The sequence below is a fragment of the Strix uralensis genome, chromosome 2 (genome assembly GCF_047716275.1).
Source record: "Strix uralensis isolate ZFMK-TIS-50842 chromosome 2, bStrUra1, whole genome shotgun sequence".
NCBI lineage: Eukaryota > Metazoa > Chordata > Aves > Strigiformes > Strigidae > Strix > Strix uralensis.
The window spans coordinates 120,714,576-120,733,907 of record NC_133973.1 but is presented as its reverse complement, the minus strand read 5'-3'; the positions used below and the strand labels follow the sequence as shown (position 1 = coordinate 120,733,907).

General features: G+C 40.9%; 1 protein-coding gene across 2 annotated transcripts; it reads right to left on the bottom strand.

Annotated features, from left to right (window-relative positions):
* Positions 1-701: 701 nt before the first annotated feature.
* On the bottom strand, positions 702-17,476 carry POGLUT3 (protein O-glucosyltransferase 3). 2 transcript variants are annotated; one of them, XM_074860123.1, is made up of 9 exons: positions 17,195-17,276; positions 11,486-11,587; positions 10,885-11,078; positions 9,223-9,509; positions 8,585-8,801; positions 7,034-7,230; positions 5,843-6,037; positions 4,712-4,816; positions 702-3,852 (listed from the first exon to the last, which is right to left on the bottom strand). In XM_074860123.1, the coding sequence occupies exons 3-9, from the start codon at positions 10,979-10,981 to the stop codon at positions 3,727-3,729; spliced, it is 1,224 nt and encodes a 407-aa protein (XP_074716224.1). In that variant the 5' UTR covers positions 10,982-11,078; positions 11,486-11,587; positions 17,195-17,276; the 3' UTR covers positions 702-3,726. The 2 variants fall into 2 exon arrangements, with proteins under 2 accessions (XP_074716224.1, XP_074716223.1); XM_074860122.1 differs by lacking the exon at positions 11,486-11,587 and having other exon boundaries at positions 10,885-11,082; positions 17,195-17,476.
* Positions 17,477-19,332: the final 1,856 nt, after the last annotated feature.

Here is a 19,332-nt window from a genome sequence, read left to right as displayed (position 1 = left end):
AAACAGGTGATGTATGTTTTCCCTGTCAGCTCTCCTCCCTAACTAAATAATTTACTTTCTAATGTAATAAATGTCGGGCGTATGCTTCTCAGGATGGATGCTTGAATCTAACATTCCATCAGGCTAGCTTTGATTATAGGGTTTTTTTAATTATGAATCTACAAGGCAGACCTGGCACAATACTGTCATGAAACTAGTATATTAGTTATCTTGAGGTAAATCTCAAAAAATACAGTCTAAAAATACACTGAATTTGTATCTCCTTTATGTTCAACAGATCATGATTTGCTAGTTCTCATTTCAAGATGAAATTGAGGTTGGGTGAATATTTCCGTATGTAGGTGCCTAAATATATTAGGACATATATATGACATAAGTGGACTAATTTTCTGGAGTGTTCACTGAATGAAAGTGTTAAGGTTAAAGGGATCTGAAAATAAGGAACCTTAAGTAAAGGCTCTGCATGATCATTATTTTTGGAAGTTAGACCACTTCTATGTAGATTTCTATGTTTGAAAATATTGACCCAGGACTTTAAGACATACTAGTTAAAACAAATAAACCTGTCTCCATCATCAGTGATAGGTTCTACAGTGTGTTAAAGATTACTACCATTGATGAAAACAGGACAGATATTGCTCTCTATATTAAATCCTATGTTGTGCATTAAAAGATGAAATTACTGTAGTAAAATTCAGTACTGTGGTATGGCAAGCATTTATTTAAAATTACCACCAACTGCTAGGTGTACAAGAGATTTACTGTTCAAGAACTACTATAGAATAAAAGACACTCTAGTGTATGCATGTATGTTGCTTAAAAATACTGTGTAATGTATGTATTACAGTTTACTTGTACAAACAGGTTTTACTGAATATTTAGCAATTCCTGTAACACACCAGGCCAATGAGTATCATCCTGTCATCAAACTAAAATAGATGAGATATCTTTTCTGGCCTGGAGGGGCAATTGTTACGATTGCTCTTCATTACAATTTAAATTGCATATAGTACCACCAATGGAAAGAAGAGAGGCTTTGCCTTACCTTGTTTTATCTTTGGAAGATCTGTAGTTATAAAATGAATGAGATTTTCTCAAATGACTAAGCACTTTTAATGAAAGTTCTGCCATGTCTCTAGTGTTTTTTAATTTTGGCAGGAGGATGAATGTATTCATATTTTTCAGGATATTTCTTGTCTCTAAGCTATAGAAGCATCTGTAAGGCATTCTGTGACAAACTAGTCTTTGCTTTGAAGGGATGCTTATTACAAAAACAAGGAGGGTTTTTTGGCAGAGAAGAATTTAGAATAGTTTTTTTCCCCTGTTTATGAGGGAAAAAAGGAGGGATAAAATATTCACATTTATTTATATTCATGTCCATTTAAATTTTATCCAATTCTTCTTCCAGTTTGAAAGACTTCTGTTTCAAGCCAGGCAAGTTTTCCTACACAGATATTTCCAAAGAACCCTAAAGTATGCATATACAGACTCCCCCTATTCCCTCTCATTTTTTAAAATATAAACAGATAACTTTTTGACTTTAGGTTTGAAATATGTGTGTGAGAAGTGGAAAACTTTGTTGCTTCAACTATCTGGTATGCTTAGTTGCCTTTGCTGAGCACACCACTTCTATAAATACTGGTGAATCTAAAATGCACATGGTATAATGGATAATATTGCAAAATAAGATATCATACAGTAAAAATTACTGTACACAGAGAAGGGAAGAGGAGCATATGCTCAACTTTAAGTGTCAGCTTCACCAACGGAACCCTGTACCTGAATTTTGATGTAGAAAATTTAATGTCAGATGAGCTGAACATATATTTATAGTCTGAAGTTCTAGGACTGACTGTTGTGCTAAATAAAAATACAACCACTATATATATTAGTATTAGAACCAGAACAAAGAAGATGATGGGTAGAGCAACACGTTCCAAGTTTTTTCTTAACTGGCATAATGTAATAAATGACTGATGGACAGTGGCATTAACCTCCTCAGAAACCTGAAGTTCTTCCCATATTTAGCATATTGAATATTCTAGTCTTTCTTCCTGTTCTAGCGCAGAACTGTTACGTATTTTATGAGAGTAACTTGCAGTGTAGAACCACAAATGAAGCCTGCATAAGGTGTAGTGCTAAACTTTAAGCACTTAAGCAATTAGATGAGTCCACAATCTTAAGACGTTTCCATTCCTTTTTGCATAGGGAGAATTTGGTATCCATGAAAGACATTATCTGAGCACAGCCGAGGAGGAAGCTGCACAGGCAGGCTACATTGGCGAAGATGAAAATGCAGAGGACAGAAATGAGTGCTTGTGTGCACTGGTCTTGGTATTGGTGTCTCCTTCCAGGACTGTTTATGCATTCTGAAGCAGACAAACTTGGGTAAAAATCAAGAGAGGCATTGGGAGCCACATCCAGGACTAGGATTTTTCCTCCACCCTACCCAAAGGCACACTTTGTTACAATGGCATGACCAGCTCCTTCTGGCCCTGTGAATTTTGTATTGTTAGCTTCATGGCTGCACAACTTCAGTGGAAGACCTGAAGACCTCTTCTCCAGTTTGGAGCCAAGGCACTCTCTGGAAAAATGGCTTTGAATCAAACCAAGGAGAAGGCTTCCCAATTAGTAAGGTCTCTAACCCCTAGATTATTACCTAGAAAGTGTAGCGTAGGTTTTTCTGTCATATGTTTGAACCAAAACAAGTCTGATCTGCTGTCTGATCTCAGTATAAGGTTAGGTATGATCTAAATTCAGAAAATGGGTAAGATCCCCCTGGGGACTTAGGCCCAGGAAAAAGTAGTTAATGAACCCAAGTGAAAAAGATGGTGGCATCCTTAGCTCTACACAAAAGTTAAACCTAGGTGGTCTAAAACTCTACTATCAAATTTCACATGTGTGAATACTCAAGCAGCCAAGAATATGGTAGACTATTGTTGAACTAAGATACCAGTATTTCACCTGGCCTCACCTGAAGTTCCTAAATCCTTTTGTAGATCCACACCTATATTCACAAACATGGTCACTGGCAGGGAACAGGTCTTCAGAGTGGTGTCTTGGCACTCAAAGTACTGTGACTGTGATAGCTACACAGTCTGCTTTAAAGCAGCACGTAATTTTCGTGATTCACAGCCATGGTGTTTATAAAAATATTATTCTGATCTCTCCTCCTCCTCTCCATTTTCCTCTGAAATTGATATTTTATCATGTTCTCTGTCATAGACTGCAAAATAATCTCAAAGTAACACCAGATTTGATATCTGTAAATCTCAAATATTCATTTTGTATAGTTAGAAAATTGTTTTGTATACAAGAAGCAATCTAACACTGAGGTAAACTTTATGAAGAAATCATAACACTGTTTTAGCATGTTGCAAATGCTCCTTCAGAGTAACTTGCACTGACTCATGGAAGATCTTTTGTGGATGACTGGTTCCTCATAAAACTTTGGTAACTAGGTCCCAACTCTTCTTCCTGATGATGCAGAAGATCAAACAAATCCCCTAGACGCTCGCCATTAAAGGCTCAGTATCTGTCTGGTGGTGGTCATGGAGACAAAATTGTGGGAACAAAATTGTAGAGCAGAGTGGAAAAGGGTATCTGAATACAAGAAAAATACGTAACTAAGAATGTTTGCTAGTGCATAAGTGTCTTAGATTTCACAGCTTAATTCCTGCTTAAAATCTTGCATTGTAAGTGGGTGATTTTCTCCATCCGGTACAGTTATAGATCTTCCCTTAAAGGCTTTTTCCTGTGGCAACTGCATACTGAGTCTCTGTCATCAGGCTGAGGTACAAGTTCCATTCCATCCCGTATTTCAGGTTTGCTGGCTTGCCGTTTGGCATATTTCTGAAATATGTAAACAACATTTAAGAATGCTATAAGCATGAACGTGTAATTCATGAAACAGAATTTTCCTCCTCCCTTCCACTCAGAAGCTTGCCTTTTTCCAGGCTCCTTATGTCATTGTTTACAACCTGTTTACAAGGTGCTTTTATAACACACTTACTAATGGACTACACTGCCTCTGAAAACCTCCTTTAATGTTTTCCCCTGTCCTGTTATTAATGGTAATTTGAATACTGTCATTATTTGTGCCTCTAACCACTTCATGCAGATAATGCTGTCATTTTTGTACACTGAACAGTTCCAAACGTTGTGTCAACCTGTGGCTGCTGAAGCTGAGATCTAACCCTGCACAGCGAAAAAGGAAAAAGAAATTAGTACTTTCAGAGAACAGAAGCTTCTTTCACTAGAGATTTGCATCTCCTAGGGAAGCAATTACTGTTTGGCCTGCTTCACCCCTTATCACTCTACTAGCCATACTGCCGGAATTTCTTTTCCATGTATTCACTGTTTTGTAATACAGCGGAGTAGCTCATGATGGGATAAGTAAGAAGGGAAAAAGGAAGAAAGCTGTGTACAGATTATCTCCTACGTCTATTAGAAACCACATACCAAGTGACACTGAAAACAGGTCTGACTGTGTGGATGGAGGCAAAAAAAAAATAATCTGTGATTCTGTAAAACAACTATTATGTCAGGTTGCCTCTTTAATGAAGTAAGTTTTAGCAAAGCTCTTCACACTGATCTGTGAATAATATGAACTGTGTCTGCTACTGATATAAGTAAGGACTGAATATGAAATTTGTAGCATTGATAGCAGTAGCAGTTGGGGGAAAGTAATAAAGTGATCCATTGTACTAACCTGGAGCACTTTGTAATAGTAGCAGTAAAGCCTGTGAGGCTGAAGTAATTCTCTTGCCATTAATTGTCCTTCTTTAGCAATTTTTCTCGCTTCTTCATCATTTTCCTGGAAAATTGAGATGAAACGAATGAATAATAGACAATCAGTGAGTTACTCAAAGCCTGGCTGGCATTAGAAGTTTGATATTAAAGGGGCTATTCAAATCTGAAACTTTATGTGCAATTACTGGTAGACTGCAAAGGCATACTTTAAATTGCAGGTTTTTTTAAACTACTGGATTGCTTTTATGGTCACAACTGGTACCTTAGGGCTATCAATAACAACTTTCATGGATATCGTACAATTTTGAAAACTCGGTTGATTACTACTCTACTGTTTTGTCCAAGCCACAAGCCTCTTCAAAATCAGGTCTGACATCTCCCAGACATACTTAGTTTTACAGAAGACAAAGCCACAACTGTTGTCCTCTGATATGCAATGCATTTCAATATCTTCCTTTTAAAAATAACTGCTTGAATTCATGTACTTACTGTCAAGTTTTTTAGGTCTATATTCCAAAGCTTTTAGTATTCTCGTCTGATTCTATAGGAAGAACTACAGTACTCCCAGAACAGAAACTTCTCATATGTTTTTTAACTTAATAGCTAAACTTAAAGCACAAATCGTGTTTTCAATCACACAATTATATCGGTTTGTTTGGTTACAGAATCCCAGCCTCTCATTCTGAGCATGTTACAGAGCAGCAATTTTTTGTACATTCAAACAGAACATGTAATGACTTCTGTTCTAGTCAGGACCTAAAAAAACCAATAGAATCTATGAACCAGTATCTAGGAATCTGTGTGTTTCTTTGAAAATTACCTGCATTAGTCAGTATTCTAAGGCTCTGACTCATGAAACACTCCTGCACATACCTAAAATGCATTCTTAAGTATTTCCTTGAATAGAGATGGTTACTTGAATTAAGGCCTCCCATCTTACACTGACAACAAAATGTACTTCCTTTATCCGAGGATCTCAATAGAGTTCATGCAAAATATGTATGTGGAAATACAAAAAGAAGAGAGTATTAAGATAAATTGTTTAAATGTTTGTTTATCACTTTGAACTTGAATTAGTAACGGAACTTACCTTAGCCCATTTTATTTTCTCTAGCAAGTCGTCTAAGTTTCTCTTAACTGGAACATAATGTTTCCAAGGTTTTAATCCAATATAAAAGTGTTCATAGTACTGGGAATCTTGCTTCAATACTAGGCTGTCACCCAACAAGAGGTATGGAAACCTGTAAGCTGCTACAGTCCCATCTACATTCACTTGGTATTTGTACTACAATATGAAGATAGAGGAAAAAAAGATAAGATGTTTTGAATTGCAACAGGAATACTAACTGTATAAAAGATTATTTTCATAGGCAAGATGTAATTGTGTTTATCAACTCTCATCCTCAAACCTTTTTCTAGTGTTAAGCAGGTGTAGTTTCATGGTGTTCTGGATAACATAATGGAAAAAAGATTTGTTTTCAACCCCAGATTGACAGTCAAGAACCTTCGTGTCACATGAACTGGCTGACAGATATTCTATTAAAGTGTCCTGGGACAGAGGAAGGGGTAGAGCTGGGAAGGAAATAAAACTAATCTATACTTACATTCAAAAAGTGTAAATTTATTCTGACTTAAAATTATATTATTATTATGTAGAATAATCTGAAACATATATTATATAAAATAATCTGAAACTATACTAAAAGTAATCATGAATGTACTGCTCTGGCAGATGCTCTTGGCTGTTACAGCATTTCTGATATATTAATTTCTGGAACAGAACTTCAATTGTCATATATTGTAATTGCTTTTTACAGGATTCTATCCCTTTACTTTTTGTATCTCTGTTGCAGTGAAATTTGTGTGTTAGAGCGCAACAAAAACACCCGTCTATTTTTCTAACTTGTTACTACAAGGACTCCTTCTGACATCCATAACGTACTTGCAATGGACACAAGTTGTGTCCATTTTTTTCATATTTATCCCAAATAAAAGAAACCCTGATGGTGAGAAATCAAATTTCTCAATCTATTTAAAAACAAAAAAATCTCTAAGAACTCTCTCTAAGGGTCTCCATGAAAAAATTATAGTGGCTTTCTTTAGAAGAGTGTCACACTATGACTTTGATTACAGATGGTCTGTCTACCCCACCTGGACCAGTGTTCCCAATGCAGCGTAATTGTTTTGTTTACTGAAAGGAATTAGCAAAAGTAAGCTCTGTCTTTTCAGTTGGTAAGAACTTGACAGCAAAATTAATCCCAGACTGTAATTTGCTTGCTACCTTAAAGAAGTCAAAGAAGCCCATCAGCTGAACCTTTCCCAGCTCTTTTTCTTTTTCTCTGAAGAAGAAATATCCTGTTATTCCAGCATCTAGTAGTTCTGGATTTTCCTTGGATAACTTGACAAGATGGAGACGTTCTTCTCGGCTGTCTCGACCTCTAAATAAAGCTCGCTCGGTTTTGTTTTCCCAGAATGGGCCTACGAGTGATAAGGTAAAAGCAAACAGTAATGAAATGTTCATGGTATGTTTAGTGCAAAGGAAGAACTTGCTACGACAGTGGCATTGCACTCAGAGCCATGGTAAAACAGGCATGATTTCTCGTAGTGACTCCATAATCACTTAGTAATCACAGGGTTTAAACTCCCAGTTCTGGCTTGAATTTTGGGATGAAAAACTGAGCCACTTATAAAAGGAAAATCAAAGAATTGCTTTTCTACTCAAGGATTTCATATTTAAATAACTTGAAATATCTTGAAAGCTACATCAGGGATTATAATCAAATTATGTAAGTAAAATACTAATAATTAAAGTAATTCTCCATCCATAAAGCCTGCCACAATAACCAACGTTTTTTTAGTAAAATCCACTTCTGTTACCCAGCAATTTAGTTAGGTCTTTGAGGAATCACTTAATGATGACTTAAAAAGGAAAAAAAATGGCTATACTGTGTCCTCAAGATACTTTGCAAGAGCCTGAAAGCCTTAATCTCTGCTTACTGCCTGCTTTTAAAAACATTAAATATGTCCCTCCTCATTCTTCTGCTGGAAGTTTCCTTGAAGGACCTACTAAAGTGGAGTAGGCTCTTACTGTCTCCTAACTGGAAAAGCAACTGTGTCAAACGGATGATTTAATTAAAATATTTAATTTAAAAACTAATAAAGGAAAGAGAAACTGTGAGCTAATCAAAAAGAAATACCTCCTCACTCAAGTTTTACTCCTTAGGTATTGTTCATGCCATTTGTCTGATCCCTAAGTATTCATGAATTTCTGGGGGGGGGGTAGGAAGACACCTCTCAGTAAAACTGACCCTTCAAAGCTAGAAAAACAATTCAGAAGATCCCACTCTGAGGTATTCTTCTATACAGCAGTATTTTCTTATTTGAAAGAGGCTGCAGCATAATACCAGTTTACTTCTTTCAGGATTTAAATTCATTTTAATGTAAACAGAACACTGGGCCACATCACTCTCGGGAAAAGGACTACTATTTGATTAGAAGGAACATATTCAAGTCTTTTATTGAGGAGAAAGGCCTTTTAATTATATTTGCTTTTCTTTTGACAGGTCACAGCAGCTATCTTCTGGATACCTTTAAGTTAAAATTCACCATTATTGTAAACAGGACTTCGTAAATTTTGGCTCTAAATCCATATTAACCACCTGCTTAGTAGCAGTGTTGAAAGTGTTTACAATCTGTAAAGACTAACCTGCTTGTATTAAGAGACCTCCTAAGGCACTTGTGAACTGAAGATCTGAACACATTAGTTGAATGCAACGTGCTTCTTTGATAGAATTTACAAATTCTTTTTTAAAACCCATGATCTCTAATTTACCTGTATTTCCTTGAATAGAAAGGAGATCATTTGTGACTCCACGTAGTGTTTCAAGCGTTGAGTGGGTTACATCATACGTTGGAAGGACTATATCTCTTGAATCCACAGAGCCACACCATGAAATGACAGGTATGGGACCAGGTGTATCATTAGCTTTCCGATACTCAACTGGCCAATCTCCAACATTAAGATAAAACTCCACATCAGGAAGACGAACCTAAATGCATACCCAAGAAAGGATAATAATATAAAGACAGAAGCTGTTTGTCACTCTTAGATATATTCCTCAGTTCTTTTATGTCATGCAGATTCAATAAACCTACTACACAGTTAACAGATTTAGCTGAGCTTAAGGTATGAATTTCAAGTTTCTGCCCCACAAGCAAGTATGAAAGGGACACTCACAGAGGCCAGGGCAAGGCTCGCAGAGTCGGGCCTCAGCCCCTGCAGCTTTCCTAGCAATTTCATTACTGTCAAGCTCAGTCCCTACACATTATTCCTAAGATACACTGTCATCCTGATGAAAAAACAAAAGTCAGGTCTTACTTCAAGAATTATAAATCTGAAGATACAACACCAAATGCAGTATTGCCATATTAGAACATGACTTAATAGTCTTAAATGATCAAAACTGATACCTTTCTTGCCAGTGACAGGAACATTTCATCAGAGAACATTTTGAAGTCTGTATACTTTCCTAATGAGCGACGGTAGATGTGATTATTGAGAATAGAGTAATGAACAATAGCACCTCTTGTTTGACTGAACTTTGTTGGGATTTCCTTAAGCATTCGCTGAAGGTCAATGGTGGGAAAAGAAATAAAGTCCTTTGTAATCTGAGGTTCTTGGGATGGACAAGACATAACGTTCTGCCAGATCTCAGGGTCTTCTTCAGGACAGTCACAATACTCATGATAAACTGGCCCTGCGGAAAACAAAGCACTGAGAGTCTGTATCTGTGAGTCTACATCAATCATAATTTCCCAAACACACTGGCAAATAAATGTAGACATTACGGTGCCTTGACATTTTTTATACCAAGTTTTCTAAAGTTTTCCTGGGAAATCATCCTCCCTACAACATTTCTGGGGTTTAGCAATCTAATTAAGAAAACAGCAACATTCTTCTCTTTTCAGAAATCAAAATACTAGATTTTTTGTTATCAGGGCAAAATTCATCTGCAAAATGAAGCTCCATTATTGTGCTACCTGCCTACCACATAGGGTATTCAGAATTGTTCCAACTATCTGTAACTACCAAAGCTCAGGTATTACAGTTTCAATTTTAGCCTGATTCAGAACTTTGATACAGTAGTCTTTACCTCTGGCTTAAGGTGTTTTCTTTTATGTAGAATCAACTATTCTTTCTGTCCTTTTGAAGCAGAGAGGTTAAGTATAAGCAAGAGCCTCATTTCGTGGACTTCTAATCAAAACAGGTTCTGTCCTGTGTTGTGTCATAGTTTCATGGCTGCTGGCAAATGTGCACCAGGAAAAAGAAGGCATACTACTACTTGAGGACTCAAGTTTGAAGACACTTCTAACTTTATATTTAGGAAATTTTATTTAAAAAAACATAACCAAATTCTGGTTAGAAGAAGTAGTAGTGAACTGAAACAAGAGTCTTCAGAGAAGTAATTTTATATTATCGTTTTCTTTGCTAAACAGCTGTCCATTTGAGAGCAAGTAATCAGATCTGGAATGAGAGAATAATTTGCCTTGTTTTCCCTGATTTTAAACAGTTCTTCCATAGTATAGACCTGCACTGAATTAAAGTGGGCTAATGGAAAGGAAGTTAAGTATTGTCTGGTTAAAGAAATATTGTCTTTGTTGTTATGAAGGATTACACTTTTTAGAAATCACAGACATTTGAATTATAAAGTGTTGGGAACAACACAAACTCCTTGCTTTTGCAGGTAGTATTTTCTCCTTTAGATAAAAATAACACAACCTTTAAGTGAATTCCTGCTTGAAAACAGTAAAAATACAAACATTGCTCTCTTATTCCCTACCAAATCTGAAGAGATCTGTTTCCTTATGCAAGAGGGAAGGAGTTGTCCAGACACATCACCTTAATGTTGGAGGCCATAATCTACATGCCTATGCATCTAGGTCCTGTAACTTGGCAATGTATAGAGATTGTCATTGCTTATTTCTCTGTATAAGGAGAACATTTGTGAGGAGACTACAAGAACAAGGGCAAACAAACCTCTAATTTCCCACTTCTTCCTCTAGCAGTAAATTAGCCACAGGATTTCTATAGCTACCCTCATACATTACATTAAATTAAAAAAATGCCCTTACCTTTCAGAATATAAGGAGATTGAGCTACATGCTGATCACCATAAAGTATCTCAATTTTTAACCCTTTTCTGACACTGCCATACATCCGATACCGCATGAGAAATGTGCCATCGTTCCTATCCAAAGGGCGAGGGGTGTAAATTCTGGTGACTTCTTTTGGAGAAAGTGCTTTAATTACCACTTTAAACTGTGTTCTTCCTGAAAAGAGGAAAATAAAACCAGATAAAAGCACTTTAAGCTATTAGAATCACATATATGAAAAAAAGGTGAGAGCAAACTCTACTGGATTAAGTCCATGGAATTTAATTTAACTTTGCACTAGAAATTTTTTTATTGTACCAACTTGATAAAAATAATTTCAAGTAATGGAAGATCATCCTACCAAATTTTCTTGATCATCACATACCTAACAAATGGAAAACCTGTAGATGCAGATAAAAAGTTAAATAATGATTGCAAGACAGAAAGAAAGGCTAACAGTATTTTGAAGCAAAGATTAGGTTTAATACTAAGTTTTCAAGTTAGTGCTCTGAGGAACAATCATTTCCTCTAGTGTAAGAAAGATAGGAAACCAAGTTAAAATAACAGGAGAAAAGAATACTTGCCAGCTTGTGGAAAGGCAGTTGCAGCATGCAGAAGTCAGATACAAATTGTTCACCTTTGGGCTGCAGCTGACTGTCTTGCAAATTTAAAGTCCCAGCTACTGAAAAGCAGGGATAAGAGAATGATAGTAGAGATGTTTCCTGGACATCTGTCTGACCTGTGCTTAAAGATCACCAGCATTTCATCATTAATGCACTGTGACTTTTTAAGTGGGCGTGGAGTATTTTGTGGACAACACAAGTATGCATAAACTTAAATCTGTTATATTCCCTTATTTCTGTCACAAATGGTCATCATCAATTTTATTCTTCCAAAAAGAGGGGGACAGATTATTCACAAAATGTTATAGTCTAAGCATTGCAAACCAAACAAATGTAATGAATGTTACCACAAAGCAGTATACAGAAAGAAAGGAAACTGAAAAAAATCTAGATAAAATCAAGACGTTACCAACAGTCCAATGTGTCCTGACAGCACTAAATAATAGAGATGTTACAGTTAATTCTATACAATCCATATTTTAACATCCTTTGCATCTACAAATAAATGCGCTGATGTGGTAAGTACAACAGTCATTTAATGATCAAGCATGTCTTCCTCAGAGCACTGGATCTTGAAAATTGGATTCAAGTCAACTACTGTGTGCAAGAGTCTCCAGATTAAAATAGGCAGAACCCTTATGATTTCAGATGTGTATTTCCTGACATGTTGTGCCTCTTGTCATGGTTTAACCCAGCTGGGAGCCAAACACCAGGGAATTGGTTTCCTCATTGTGTTGGGTTTGTACGTGTCAGGGTTTTGGGAGTGGGGGAGGGGGCTACAGATGTGGCTCCTGTGAGAAGCTTCTTGAAGCTCCACTGGCTCCAAGTTGGACCCGCCTCTGGCCAAGGCTGAGATGATTAGCAATGGTGGCTGCGCCTCTGTGATACCATATTTAAGAAAGGGAACCTGAGAGGAGAAGGAGTTGTGAGGGAGATGCCTATGCAAACACTGAGGTCAGCGGAAGAAAGGAGGAAGAGGAGGAGGAAGAGGTGCGCCAGAGCAGAGGTTCCCCTGCAGCCCGTGGTGAGAGGGCAGGCTGTGCCCCTGCAGCACACGGGGGTTGACGGTGGAGCAGATGCCCACCTGCAGCCCGTGGAGGACCCCACGCCAGGGCAGGTGGCTGTGCCCGACAAAGGCTGTGACTCTGTAGAAAGCCCACCCACGGTGGAGCAGTTTGTTGCTGGGAGGACTGTAGCCCACTGCAGGCACCCCACACTGGAGCAGTCTGTGAAAAGCTGCAGCCTGTGGGGAGTTCTCACATCAGAGAAGTTCATGGAGGACTGTCTCCTGTGAGAGGGACACCACGCTGAAGCAGAGGAAGAGTGTGAGGAGTCCTCCCCATGAGGAGGAAGGAGTGGCAGAGACCTCAGATGATGAACTGACCACAACCTCCATCCCCTGCTTCCCCTGAGCTGTTGAGGTAGAGAAACTGGGAGTGAAGTTGAGCCCAGGAAGAAGGGAGGGGTGGGGAGAAGGTGGTTTTAAGTTGTAGTGGTATTTCTCACTGTCTTACCCTGATTAGAAAATTAAGTGTTGGTGGTGTTCAAATTAAATTGATCTTTTTCTTCCTCTAAGAGTCTGTCTTTTGCCTGTGACCATAATGGGTGAGTCATTCCTCCCTGTTCTTGTCTTAGTCCCTGATCCTTTTATTTTATTTTCTCCTCCCCATCCCTGAGGGGGAAGGAGTGAGCGAGCTGCTGCACAGTGCTCAGTTGCCCTCTGGTCTCATAAATGGTCTTCTGCACGAGGACAGTGTAGAGTTGTAATCCAAATAAGAGGAAAGATACATTTCTTCAAAGGTGAGTAACAATTTCTGTTCCTCATTCAACTAAATACTACCAGATGTCTTAATGCAGGAATGAGTCCCCTCTTTTTGAACTAGGCAACGGATCCCATGAATGACTCTCCTGAAGGAATGGACATCTCTGCCTCTCAATGTCACTGCCAGCCACAACCACCTTTTTCAACTTGCTTAAAAGTAGCCAACTTAAGCCAAGCATCCTCTCCCTATGACCAGCACCTGGTATTATTTGGATAAAGTCGTGTTCGACTCCAGAGCATGTCACAAGGTAGAATCACAGAGAAAATAGTTTTCCATTGGTATTACATCTTTGTCTCTTTCTACCCATTTTATAAAACAGCATTTTAACTGGATATAGAGATTTCCTACCAGAGAAAACAAAGTTTTCAGTTACCATAAAAATGAGTGAATATTGAGAAATCATAAGTCAAATACTACTGAATTTGATCTCCTTGTCCTCACCTACAGGAAATAACTAAGTGGGTCTTTGTTCCCAGCTGGTTATGTACTTACTGCTCTAGAGATGTGAGAAGCTCTGGATCCACCCAAAGGATATGTTAGTTTTAGTTGGTGGCAGTTTAGATGCAGGAAGCATTTGATAAGGGAAGAGTGACCTGATAACAAAGGTCTCTGGGAAAAAAGCTAACCCCACTGAAAGAGAGGGGGAAGAAAAGGGAGACTGAATATTTAATGTAAGTACAAATTATTCATTGGAGGCAACAGGCTTTTTACGATTTAAAACATTCATTGCGTAATGGGGCCAAGGCCTCTAAGTACTACTGCAGTATTTAATTGTAACAGGTTTTGCTGATTCCTTTTTTTAAAATTGGAGGAAGGTTACCATAGTACTTTCACTCACATTTTTCTGTTTCTCTCAATCCAAAGAAATAATAAAAGAAAAATGTGTCCTTGTTGAATCATCACTACTAGTACTCTGTGTTACCCTGAAAACCTGTCTGGGACAGTGTTTTAAGTACAAAATAATCTTCCAGTTCTGAAGAGAGACTAAAATAGAGACACGGTCAAAATGGGACACTTTAAGAAATCCAGATGATGAAACTTGCTTTATGCATTTTTTTTTCTCTTGTGTAGCTTGCAAAAGAGGTATTCCATGCATGGATGAATGAGTGAAGAAATGCAGGGATGGAAAGACAGAAAAGGTAACAAGGTACTGATTTATGCAAATTGTTAGAGATGAAGAAAAAACCCAGTCACCCTATTTCTGACATGTATGGAGAAGAGCAATTAAAAGATCTGAAAAGAAGGGTTTTTTCATCAACTGTTTTACTGAAATTATTGCTGGTTACTTTCACAGGTGGAAATTGTGAAATCAATAGACTCAATGAAGAGGCAGCTGGACAAAACAGGTTCACTTAGCAAAATGGGCTCCTTTGAACTACTTTAACAGAGTCGGATGTGAGGGCATATATCCAGGAACAAAGAAATACAGGTCGTGGTAGGAAGTTTTGTGTGTGAGCATCACAAAAGCCCAGGCATCATGGTCAACAAACACCCTGAAGGGAGGTCCTGCAGTGCTGCAGGTACAAAGGTGAGCGTAACCAAGATGCACTCTGTTTAGCGACACTGAAATGAGTGCTGGCAGAAGTGTGCCACTTTGAAAGTATTTGGTAAAACCTGCAAGAATACCCGGGAGGCCTTGAAAATATTTGTTAGCAGAGTACACAGATCATCTGAGGAATAGGTAACAGCTGACTGTCATAAAGACACGGTGAACAGTTGTTAAACCTAGGGGAAAGCCTAAGCAGAAAAGAAGGATAAGGTGATCCAAGTATCCAAAGAAAAAATCTATGCTGTTCATATTAAAAGTAAGTTCTTTGTTTTCAGAAGTGATTTTTTAATCTTTGGAATAGTTTTTCTAGGGAAAGAGTGAATTCCGCATCATTTGACATCTTCCTAAAAAAACGCATCAAAGAATTACAGCCTGTAGGTCAAAATTACTGTGTGATGTGCAATGGTGCACATTAATTCTGATTAGACTTGACAATCAGAAAACTCATCTGGATTTAAAATCAACTAATTATCCTATATAAGTTTCATACTGGATACCAGTAACTACTGACCTACCTGACTGAAATACTAATCCACACAAAACACAATTTAATATATTTGGACAAATTTTACCAAAGGGGAAGCCTTAACTGCAGCTCTCCTGCTCTGATGGCAGTATTCTTGTTTGTGCAACGGAGGTGATAATGCGGATTTATTTAGCTATCCCAGCAGGGCTATTCCGAGATGTATTTAAGTTTATATTGGAAAGTAGTGCCTTAATATTATTAATTGCAATTCTTACTGACATTTTACAAATAGAATTTGAACATTTAAAATAATTTGAGAACTGAAATTTATAGCCTGTGTCTATACATTAAACAGTGCTCATGCACTGGAATATGATCAACTGTACTGCTAGATTGTTAAAGGATCCTTGGCACTCTCCTAAATAATTCCTGGCACAGCTCAGCAGTTAGCGTGGGCCGAGCCAACAGCTCTTCCTTGTCAGCAGCACGCGTGCATCGCCTTGGTTTGGAGGCTACAGAATGTCATGGTATGAATGGAGACCACTCCATGACAGATGGCATCATGACCTGGGAACATTCCAAAGACACTGAATTTATTAATATAAATACTAAAGCACTGAGGTCAAAACTAGGTTCTCCATACCCACATCCTATCAGCTTATCTTGGAGGATTTAAACTAGCATGAAAATCTAACTGAGCTTCACACCTTTTTACCTTTAGCGACCTGTTGTTTGAACCCAAGGCTCTCCCTGTGCAGCTGAAATCAGCCTCTGCTTCACTGGCAGTGAGTGTGCAGTTGCATTCTTCACTGCAATTACAAAACTGCGCTGCAATCCAGCACCAAGTTGCAACAGCAGCTGGAGAAAGTCCAGACTTGAAGTATGGGGTTCTGTCAGACTGAAGATATAACCATATAATACACGTCTACTCTTTAATTTTACAAGCAGCAGCCTTCTAACTACAGGACACGAAGAGGCCATGCGTACTTGGTAGATATCCTCTCAGTACCATCTGTATGAATAGTAAGTAATACATAGCAAAATAACCAGCTCTACCCTGTATGAATTATAAACAGGATTCCTACTGGGTGGCTATCTCAGGGTTATCTTCATTATGAAATCTGTGATGCAAAAGTTATTATTATTCTAAATTAAAACTATATTTAATACAGAGCATGTGGAATTAGCTTGCAGCAGAAAACAGCTGACTGGCAGCATACCGCTGGACTGCGAGAATAAACCCCAATTCCCACCCTCAGGAGAAGTGTCACGGGATGGTTTGTGTGTGTGCTCCGTAAACAAGAGATGAAAATTACTCCTTAACGGAGCAGCAGTAGGGTAACGGGGCCCAGAGGGCCGTCTTACTGAGACAGAAATTTTACGCAACTGGTGTGCGTGCAGCGTTAATTACATTAGCAGTTCTGAGCAGGGTACTGGGATTTCTTTACATCCACTATCTCCAGGAGCACCGGTTTATTTTGAGCTTCCTGGTTTGCTGCTGTAAATCACATACTGTTCAGGGGAGGCGATGGGCGAGACGCAGAGCTCGACGGAGGGAGGGAGGCCCTGGGCTGTACCAGGAGACAGGAGGGGTTTGCCCATGTGCTCCGCTCACCACCGGGCGATGTGGGACCGGGCGGGCGCGGCGGGGAGCAGCCAGGCACCGGCAGCAGCTCAGCAACCGCTCGGGAAGGAGGGAGGAAGGAAGAGGGAGGGGGGAAGAGGGGAAGGGGTGGCCGGCTCCGACCAGCTCCTCCGCGGACATGGTAGCCCCGGGCAGGGTGTCCACCCCGCGCCGCGCCCGCCCGGCAGCACACATGCACGGTACCTGGCGGGGAGCGGGAGAAGTTGCGTCCGGCCGCGCTGACCGCCTGGATGTGGAAGTACCGCACGGGCAGGGTGAGCCCCGCGTCCAGCCCGGGGCCCCACGCCAGGCTCCGCTCGGCGCTGACGGGCTCCGTGGGCTCCGCCGGCCGCAGCAGCGGCAGCGCGGCGCCCAGCAGCAGCGGCAGCAGCCCCCGGCTCCCCATCGCCCACGCCGCTGCCCTTCGCCGAGCCCCGCCGCACCGCCCTGTCCGCGCCCGCTCGGAGCGGGGGGCCGGGGCCTCCTCCGGGCCTGCGCGGCCCCGCGCCCGCGCCCCAGGGGCGGCCGCCGCCTGCTCCCCGCCCCGCGGGGCCGGGGCTGGGGCCGGGGCCGGGGAGGGCCGGCGGGAGGCGAGGGACGGGCCGGGCTGGCCTCGGGCGGCTGAATCCGGCGCGGCCTCCCCTCCTCCTCCGGCCGCGCCTCGGCCCGGGCCGTCCCGCGTGGGAGCGCGGGGAGCCAGAACCTTCCCCTGCGAAACCCCCGTGCGCTTGCCGTGCCGGAGCGGGGACCGTGCCCTGCTGACGGGGTCAGGCTGCCCGCACCGGCAAACGGCCCCCCGCTGCCGGCACTGAGCGCCGCGCCCGGTCCCGGGTCCGCGGGATTCCGGAGAGCGGCGGGAAACGGGGCAGAGCTGGTGTGCAAGTGAGGGGGGAGCCCCAGAGCCACTCGCCTGCGGGCGGGCGGCGCTGACCCCAGCCTTTTCAGGTCCTCAGACGTGTCCGTGGGCGCTGTGCGGCCAGACTGAAGAGCAGATGATTTCTCTGTGTGTGTGTAAAAAACGCATTACCTGTGTTTAGGGTACAGTTCAGCCAACAGCTGGACAGCTGGTCTGGAATTTAAAGAGGAAAAGATCATATTTCTCTAAATCTTATTGTTACTGCCTGCATCACCTTATGTACAGACAGAGATTGCTGTAAGAGAAAAAACATATAATTTAAAATTCTTCCATGCTATTTCTAGGATTTCCTCCGGTGACTGTGTGACTGTATTTAAAGTGAAAGATAGAGCAGGGAACCTGTTGGGATGTACTGGCACGTTGTTCCCTGCTGCTGGGTCACCTTCCAGTGCCAGGGAGGAGGCCGAGCTCACACCCTGAGCTCACCCTGTCCCAGCATGGCTCAGGCACGTACCCACGTTCAGGAGCTGAAGGGAGCTCTTGGGGCCTGTGGGTGAGGCACTGCAGGTGGCCCTCATCAGTGCGGTATTGCTTGGTGATGGGGAAAGAGGGATCATGGTATCATTCACTAGAAAATGTAACAACAAAGTAATTCAATGGATTTTAAATGGTGGAATATGAGTAAACAGGGAAAACCTCCAATGATTTGTCTCCTAAGGTTGCTGCATCATTTTTATCACAAGGTTTTGCTGCTACTTGGAAATATTTCAGGGTGTTAGTAGATGGGGGGGCTTACAAGGCTGTAGGAAGATTAAATCAAGTTTCCGTGCAAGCCTGGATTTCCACATGCAAAACAGTGAGAGCACAAATGAATGCTGCATGTTTTTGAATAACATGAACTTCAAGTCTTTGTGCATACAGACCATGAAAAACAGGTTCCTTAAAAGTGGAATTATCAAGTCTGGTTTCCTCCTTGCTTTTGTCTTTAGTCTCCTAAATTCCCTCACTTCACATAACCACAGATCTCCACTGACATCCCATGTGTGATACTCCCAACAGGCGAGAGAAAACATGTATAATGTTAATCTGGAGTTACAGAGGTGCTTCTTGGCCAAGTAGAACATCCCTGGCTACTGCTCTCGGTGCAGGGATCAGCGAGGGCAGGTTTCCTCTCTGTACCAGTTGGGAACACATTTAGAGAAGAAGGTGACTTGGAGGCAGTCAATGTGGATTGACCAAGGGCCAACCATGCCTGGCCGACCCAGTCGCCTTCAGTGATAAACTGGCTCTGCAGATGAGGGGAGAGCAGGGAACGTCATTTACCTTGAATTTAGTGAAGACGTCACTGTCTCCCACAGTGCTCTTGTATCCAAGTTAGGCTGTTATGGTCTGGATGGGGAGCAACGCAATGGGTAAAAAACCATCAGGATGCTTGGTTGGGCTTAGAGGGGTCATCTCTACCTGGCAGCTGGTAACAAGGGGAACA